Here is a 9157-nt window from a genome sequence, read left to right as displayed (position 1 = left end):
TTGGGCATTGTAATCTTGGTTCCTTCGTACAGGTTAACAAGTCAAGCCTAATGGAGAATCTGCCTTCCTTAATTGAATCAAACCAAGTTTGTAGTACATGTTAGTTTAGGAAATCTACTAGGAAGCCTTTTCCATTTACTTGATCAAGTAAAGCAACCAAGAAGCTTGAATTGGTACAAACTGATGTAGAAGGCTTTATGGCTGAAGAATCTTTAAATGGAAATAAGTTCTTCCTAATCTTCATTGATGATGCTTCCATAATGTCTTGAATTTATTTTATGAAACATAAATCTGAAGTGTTTAATCACTTTCCAAAGTTCAAGGTTAAAGTTAAACAAGAATCTGGGATCAAAATGATGACAGTGGTGAACTTGATCTTGATGAGGTTATTGATAAAACTCTTGTACGAGGTTCTCGATGTATTCAAGACATATACAACATATGTCAAGTTGCAATAACAGAACCTGCCTTATTTGATGAAGTTGCACTTTATAGTGAATGGAGATCAGCCATGAGAGAAGAAGTTGCAATGATTGAGAAAAACAAGACTTGGGCTCTTTAGATCAACCAAAACACAAACAAATGATCGACATGAAATGGATTTTCAAGAAGAAGATGAATGCAGATGGTTCTCTGAGTAAATTCAAAGCGAGACTCATTACAAAAGGTTTTTCTCAAATGCTAAAAGTGGATTATTTTGATACTTTTGCTCCTGTAGCAAGATTGGATACTATTAGGCTTATTTTGTCAAGTCACTAGCTCATGGTTAGAAAGCCTTTCATGTTAAGTTTGCATTTTTAAATGGTAGATTGAATGAAGATATATATGTAGAACAACCTGTGGGATTTGAAGTGGAAGCTGATAAAGGCAAGGTGTGTAGGCTACATAAAGCCTTATATAGGTTGAAGCAAGCACCACGTGCATGGTACAGTAAGATTGACTCTTATTTGCAAAATCAAAGGTCCCACAAAAGTTTAAATGAGGCCACATTATATGTGATGGAAATAGGTATTGCCAATTCTTTAATTGTATCATTATATGTCGATGATCTCTTGATAACATGTGCAAACACAAATGGTATTGCTAAACTTATGGCAACAATGGAGAAAGAATTTAACATATTAGATTTAGGCCTGATGACTTACTTTCTGGGACTTGAAGTGTCACAAACTGGGAGCAATATTCACTTGACTCAACAAGACTATATAGCAAAGGTTTGGAAATGATTCAACATGTGCAATTGTAAGACAACTAAAACTCCTTTGAATGCAAATGAGAAACTTTCAAATGACTCAAGTAACAAGCTCTACAATTCCAGTGAATATAGAAGTCTAATAAGTTACCTTCTTTATATGTGTTCAACTAGACCAGAACTTATGTTTGCAATCAGTTACTTGTCATGATTCATGCAACAGCCATGTCAATTGCATCTTATAGTAGTCAAAAGGATTTTGAGGTATCTAAAAGGTATGGCAAGCTATGGTGTCCCATTCATGCGAGCTGAAATAGTTGAACTTGTGGGATTTTTTTGTAGTGATTAGGGAAGTAGCATTGATGATGTCAAAAGTACCTCTAGATATGTATTTACTCTCAAGAAATGAGTGCTTTCATGGAATTCACACAAGTAAGAATAAGTGGCATAATCCTCAGCAGAAGCAGAGTTTGTAATAGTTGTTGCAATTGCAAATCAAGGGATATGGTTGAAAAAATTTCTATTTGAACTTGGAATGTTGTTGATGAATCCTTCCAAGGCATTTGTTGACAATAAATCTGCAATATCAATAGCTCAAAATCTAGTCATTCATGGGAGAACTAAACACATTCTTGTAAAATATCATGCCTTGAGGGATACAACAAAGAAAGGTGAAATTCTCATATGATATTGCTCATTTGATGATCAAACTGTTGACATTATGACTAAGCCTTTCTCCACTGCTAAGTTTGAACATAATTGAAAAATGCTGATGGTGAAAAAAGATAGCATTGAGGGGTGTTGAGTAGGGATGTCAACGGGTCGGGTACCCTACAATTTCGAGGTACCTGAACCTTAACCCTATAAAAAATCAACTATCCTAATCCTATTAATTACATGAATAATTTTAAAATTACTACGCTAACCCTAACCCTATTATATTTTTATTACCCTATAATTACCCTAACCTGTTTAAAAACCCGATTAAATTAAAAAATTATTAAAATCTTCTTCCTAGGTAATCTAATAATTTTTTTATTTATATATATTAATGTCATCACATTAATAATTTAACTAACTGTATTTTTAATATTTTTGTCAATATTTAACAAAAGAAACTGTTGGTCAAGATAGTATAAACTTTGAGTGTCTTCCTTTTTTACTAGGGTTTGAATCCAATCAGCATTAATTTTATTCAATTATTTAAACAATAAAAATATATATAAATGGGTAGTTGTAAATAGGTTCAGGGCGGGTACTCGCCAAACCCGAATATAACATAATCGGGTTTGGGTAATGAGTACCCTAAGAGTGATACCCGAACCTTATTCAAACCCGATTCGGGTAGTGAAATCACTACCCGAATCCTACCCGAACCTGTTTATTGGGTACCTTATAATAAGGTACCCGTTGACATCCCTAGTGTTGAGAATAATGGTTGCATGGTCTATGTGTTCAACAAGTGTCTTTGTATGTGTTCTTTGCTGGTTAATTCAATCAAGACTTGCAATCATTGCATGTTAACTTCCTTTAACCCTAAACTTACTAGTTAATATAAATAGGCTCTCCTTCATTTTTGATTCTAACCTCCGTCCATAGGAAAAAGAGATATGCCAGCCAACCAACCATTGAAATTATGTACTAATTATTTAATTAAATCGTGAGATGGCACATCAACTTCCAAATAAAATTATTGAAAGCAAGAAGGAATATCGAGGGAGGCTACGTTCTGGTAGAATGGTTGGAATAAAGGAAATATAATGAATTCTTCTCTTCAAATTAAAAGTTGAGTTATACTTGAATAGTTGACTCAACAATTAGTACATGTTCTCTGAATATAGTATATAATTAATTAGTAATAATTATTGAAATTATGTAATAATTATTTAAATTATGTGTAATGGTTAGCATGTTCTTTCGATTTAATTTAATTTATGAGCTTAAGATAATTAAAATTCAACACTTTGAATATTTCAAACATAAGAAATCATTAATTTATAAGAATCATTATATGCTCATCGTTATTGTTTGTCAATTTTTTTTATTGTAGAGAAACATATGATCTGAAAGTAATTTTTTGATACAGGACAGCGAGGGCAACCTCCCCAATTAGTCTTATTCTCTTCAAATCCACACTGACCCAAATTCTAACTTATCTCATTCCTATTTTTTTAATAAATAAAAGTTGTCTCTAAATGGGACAACTGTTTGACACGTGGATGCGGCAAAACATGTTTTGATTTAATTTAAAAAAGTTTTTTTTTTGTATTTTTTGAATTTGAAAGAAACAGAATTCGAACTCTAATATTTAAGTAAAGAGATCATGCACAAATTAATGAACTATATGGTTTGGTGCATCTCATGTTTAGTGGTTGATTACTAATTGTTTTAAAATTATAAGTTGCACAAATAAATAAAAAATATGTTGAACAATTGTATAAATTTTAAAATGTTTACAAATAAAGGATAAATAAGTTTAGTTTTAAAATAAGTGAAATGAAAGTTTAGAATATTGTCACATTTCCATTTAATTACTAAATTAATATTTAAAAATTTTAAACATAACTTCATTAGACATGTGTTGACTCTTCTTGCATGTGAAATTTAAAATTTCAACCGGATGCATATAAGATAATATTTTAAATCACATTTTTCATTAAATGTAAAAAGTGCTAAATTCAAGTATTTATTTTTTTTATATATTTTTATGATTGGAGCAATTATACATGAAGATACGTATAGAATGCAAAAATAACATGGTTGTTGTATATCTTAAACTAATATCCCCCAATCACTATAAGTTTATTATCATTGCACCTAACTGAAAATATTCGCCCTTCCTTATATTAGTCCCCAAACCAAAAGCCTCTAAAAATCAACGGAGACTCCACAACTAGTTTCCGACCGCGGATCCACCTTTGGAATCTCATCAGATCTAGCACAAGCAGTCCTTTCTTGCCTCTAACATGGCTGCTCTGTCTACTTCCATTGCGGTGCTATTAGGGAAGCTTCGCTCAGTTCTAGAATCAGAATTCGCAGACAAACATAAGAAATATGCTGCATACTTGCAAACGCTTTACTCAACGCTGATGAGAATTAGCCATCTGATTAGGGACGCAGAGGAGATTCAACAAGATGAAGGCCTGAGGAACGTGCTTCAGAACCTCGAAGATGTTGTGTACGACGCAGACGACCTGGCGGATGAGGTTTTATACGAAGTCACGCGACGCAAACGGGAATCTGAGTCTCAAAAACTAGGACTTTGGGCACGCACCTTCAACCCTTCTTTTGGGGAACGATATGGCAAGGGGATGCAATCAAAGATCAAGCAAATTTTGGAACTTATTGATTTCCTTGTTATGGAAATATCCAACTTTAACTTTCCAAAGCAAAGCGTATCACACAGTTGTAGGTGCAACCGAAGTCGTTGGTAGAGACGAAGACAGGAGCCAAATCATTGACTTGTTGCTATCAGGGGATGCAGATCTTGATGGGATTGCCATAATCGGCATGGGTGGGTGTGGAAAGACCACTCTTGCGCAGCTTGTATACGACGATGTAGCAGTTCGGAGGCATTTTGATCTCACAGCATGGATAAGTGTTTCCTTTGACTTCGATGTTATGAAAATCACCAGGATGATACTTGAGGTCATCAGTCGCCATATTCCTGAGGGCTGTGACCTAAATCTGCTTCAAAGTAGACTGCGTGAAAGCTTAGCGGGGAAGAGATTTCTACTTGTCTTAGACGATGTTTGGAATGAAGATATTAAAAAATGGGACCTCCTACGAACTCCTCTAAAAGATGGTGGATGGGGAAGCAAGATCCTCATTACCACACGCAACGCAGAAGTTGCGGATGTTGTGGGGTGTTCTACTCGTTATCAGCTAAGACTATTAACAGACCAGGATTGCTGGCATGTATTTTATAAGTCTGCATTTGCTAAGATGAGTGAAATTGATGCAAAAGATCTGGAGGATGTTGGCAAGGAGATTGTGAAGAAATGCCATGGCGTGCCTCTGGCTGCAAAATCAATTGGGAGCCTCTTGCTTTTGAGAAGGTCCCGTCTGGAATGGTATCATGTCCTGAAGAGCATATCATTGCAATTCAGACAAGACGAATCATTTTTTCCAATTCTAAGATTGAGCTATGATCACCTTCCCGCTCATCTAAAGCCATGTTTTGCTTATTGTTCGTTATTTCCCTCGGATTATGAGTTTGAGAAGGAAAAACTGATCCTCTTGTGGATGGCAGCAGGACTTCTAGTACCGTCTGCGCTTGGTGGCCTATCAATGGAACAGGTAGGTGCTGATTACTTTGACGGTTTATTAAATCGGTCATTTTTTACACAAGTTGGTGGCTCGTACTTTAAAATGCATGATCTTATACATGATTTGGCTAGTTTTGCATCTGAAGGAGTATGTTCTAGATTAGAACGCAATCGTCCAATACCTAAGGGAATGCGCCATCTATCCATTTTAACTGGCCAATATGATACCCCTGGGAAACTCCAGGGCACTGATGAAGCTAACAGATTAAGATCCTTCTTTCTGATTAATTCTCCTTCAGATCATGGATCTTCTCAATTAAGTACTTATGCAGTGGAGGATATTTTGACCAGACAACAAAGATTGCGAGTCCTATCGTTGTCTCAATTTCAAGAAGCTCAATTCCCTGATTCAATAGGCAAATTGAAACATCTACGTTACCTCGACCTCTCAGAAAGTGCATTACAAAGTTTGCCTGAATCGTCGTGTACTCTGTACTTTCTAGAAACACTGATACTGACAAACTGTGTAAATCTTATTATGTTACCGAGAAACATTGTAAAGCTGTTTAATTTAAGACATCTCCACATTAAGGGAACTGGTTTGCAGCAGATGCCAGAAGAAATGAGCAGATTAAAACGCCTTCAGACCTTGACTAATTTTATTGTGGGCATTGGGCTGAATATTAAAGAGTTGGGGGCGCTTATAGATCTTATGGAACACTGTCCGTTTCAAAGTTGCAGAATATATCCTCATCATCTGATGCATCAGATGCCAAGTTGAAAGCTAAGAAATATCTCAATGAACTGCATTTGGAGTGGAGCGGCAGTGAAAGTGACCCAGTCAAGGACACGGCAGTGTTGGAGAATCTAGAGCCTCCTACAGGGTTGAAAAAACTTACAATTCGATTTTATGGGGGCACAAAGTTCCCGTCTTGGTTGGGAGACTCTTCATTCTCAAATATAGTGTTTCTGTGTCTCCGTGACTGCAATAATTGCTCCTCTTTGCCACCACTTGGACAGCTCCCATCTCTAGAACATCTCATAATTGAAAGGATCATCAGTGTCAGTAGCATTGGCCATGAATTCTATAGGGTGGATGAATCCATTTCTAAACCTTTTCAGTCTCTGAAGACTTTAACATTTGAAGGAATGCTACGATGGGAACAGTGGGTATCACTTCAAGGTGAAGAATTTCCCTGCCTGCAGAAGCTTAATCTAACAAACTGTCCAAATTTGAAGGGTGGTTTACCAAAGAGCCTTCCTTATTTGGTAGAACTGAGGATCTCCGAATGTCAGCAGCTTGCAGATTCACTTCCAAGGGTTCCATATAATTGTGAATTGGAGTTATCCAATTGTGATAAGGTGCGCCTAAGAAGTAAGGGTGGTAATCTGTCTAGAAATGATGGTGAAGAAGCATCTCCTTTTCCTTTAAGCATGTTTGAGATTTCAGGCCATGTTTCTTTTGGCATTCCAGAACACTCCATACCAAGTAAGAAAGTGGATGATTCTTTTGGCTTTCCAGAGTACTCCAAACCAAGAGATGAGAAAGTGGATGATTCTTTTCTCTTTCCAGAGCACTCCATACCAAGTAAGGAACCGGATGAAGTTTTTGGCTTTCTACAGTACTCCATACCAAGTGATGAGAGACTGGATGATTCTTTTCTCTTTCCAGAGCACTTCATACCAAGTAAGAAACTGGATGATTCTTTCTCATCTTCTTCTTCTGTGACATTCAAAGTGTCAAGTATCACAAAATTAATGGAATTACCAGCCCGGTTGCCCAGCCTCAAAATTGAGAGGTGTGATGCCTTAGAGTCCCTACCTGCAGGAATACTGGACAGACCTCTTCTTCAACGTCTGTATATCATTGATTGTGATTCACTCAAGACCTTTCCTCAACTTCATCAACCAAGTTCATTGAAACGACTTTACATTCACAACTGCAGAAACTTAGAGTTTCCCCAACATAATGAAATAGCGAATCAGGTTATTCTCCTTGAACATTTATGTTTAGGAAGCAGCTGTGATTCTCTCGGGTCCTTCCGCTTGGATTCCTTCCCAAACCTTAAAACTCTTAGTCTCTGGGACTGCAAAAAACTTGAATATCTTTCGATGGAGAAGGGTTCGCAAAACGATCTAAAGTCACTTGAGGTTTTGGAAATCAGGGATTGTCCTAATTTGACAACTTTTCCTGAAGAGGGATTGAAAGCGCCAAACCTGACATCACTTGTTTTGTCCAACTGCAACAACCTCAAGTCACTGCCACAATGGATGCAAAACCTCACATCTCTTCAATCACTGCACATAAACAAATGCAGGGAATTGCAGCCACTTCCACCGTGGCCCCTGCCTTCCGGCATAAATATACTCTGCATCTCTTTCTGTGACAAAATCACTCCTCAGACAGCGTGGGAATTACATAAACTTCATTCTCTTTGTAATTTTGAGATTGAAGGTGGATGCCAAGACATGTTGTCATTTCCAGAGGACGGGCTGCTGCCAACTAATCTCAATTCTTTACGCATCAGCAGCCTTTTGAGTCTCAAATCCCTGGATAAAAATGGACTTCAGCAACTCACCTCGCTTCAATCTCTAGAAATAAACGGGTGTAACGAGCTGCGTTCCTTGCCAGAAGAGGGGTTACCTTCCTCCTTGTGTCATCTTAGTATCACGGACTGTTCTTCATTGAATTCGAAGCTTGAAAAGAGGAAAGGAAGGGAGTGGTTCAAGATAGCTCATATTCCTTCGATCCACCTTGGGTGAGGTAAGAATCTCATAAACATCTCTAGATGAGAATATCATACCTGAGTATCAACTAATTGCCTTTAATTTTTATGTGAAAAATAGTGACAAAACTTTGTCATTGTTTACTTAATGCTTGATATATCTTGCATTTTCAGGTCAGTGATTAATAAAATAGAAATCAATTAAATTTTCTAATTAAAACAAAGCTTAAATTAGGATTTTTTTAATTATGATATTTTACAGATGACAACAGGTTAAACACACTTTCTCTTGCGGGAGCCCATTGCTGCTTGGCTCCTAAATGTCAAGGCGCCTGGAGGCTTTGAAAGATCATCCAAAAGTATTCAAATAATGCAGGGTGCCTGTGGAGAGGCAAGGAAGTAGATGTTGGTGCTTGAATTGCTGAGTGTTAATGCTGTGTTTTTCTGGTTGCTAAATTATGTGAACTCTTTCTATGCTGTTGTGCAATAATGGCTGATTTGGAGCTCTATTATTTTGTACTGTGACTAGCTACCGCTGGCAAGAAGTGTGTATAAACTCTTGTATCTTCTCGTTACTTTTGAATGAATCACTCTTGAATATAAATATGCAGAATATATTTCTGAATTTCTGGTGTGTGTTTCTAATCCTTTTATATCACTTAACATTTGTATGCTTTAAACTGGTTTGCTGCCATTGGAAACAAAAAAGGCAATCAAACACATAATCATCCTCCAAATGACCCAAGCTGAGCAATTTCTTACAGTTGGACCTCAGATTTGAGAAAACAAAAAATTCCCCTTTTTTTTTCTGATAAAAACAGAGGTGTTTATTTCTTTATCATATCATCCAACTTGAGACTTAAAAGACATTTATAAGTTAATTTTGAGCACTCCATTAAAATGTTTGTTTAGCTCATTCGTCTGCTAAGAATTTAGCAGTTTGTTCATGCAATTCATAAAATGGCAGATTG

General features: G+C 36.6%; 1 protein-coding gene across 1 annotated transcript; it reads left to right on the top strand.

Annotated features, from left to right (window-relative positions):
• The first annotated feature begins 4158 nt into the window (after positions 1–4158).
• On the top strand, positions 4159–8790 carry LOC18587391 (putative disease resistance protein At3g14460). The gene is given in 4 exon segments (XM_088810544.1): positions 4159–4495; positions 4599–6170; positions 6173–8224; positions 8449–8790. Coding segments are annotated over 3 exon segments (3960 nt in total). The 3' UTR covers position 8224; positions 8449–8790.
• The last annotated feature ends 367 nt before the right edge of the window (positions 8791–9157 follow it).

This window comes from Theobroma cacao, chromosome 10 (assembly GCF_053813885.1).
Source record: "Theobroma cacao isolate CCN51 chromosome 10, ASM5381388v1, whole genome shotgun sequence".
NCBI lineage: Eukaryota > Viridiplantae > Streptophyta > Magnoliopsida > Malvales > Malvaceae > Theobroma > Theobroma cacao.
This window is presented reverse-complemented; position numbering and strand designations above follow the sequence as displayed.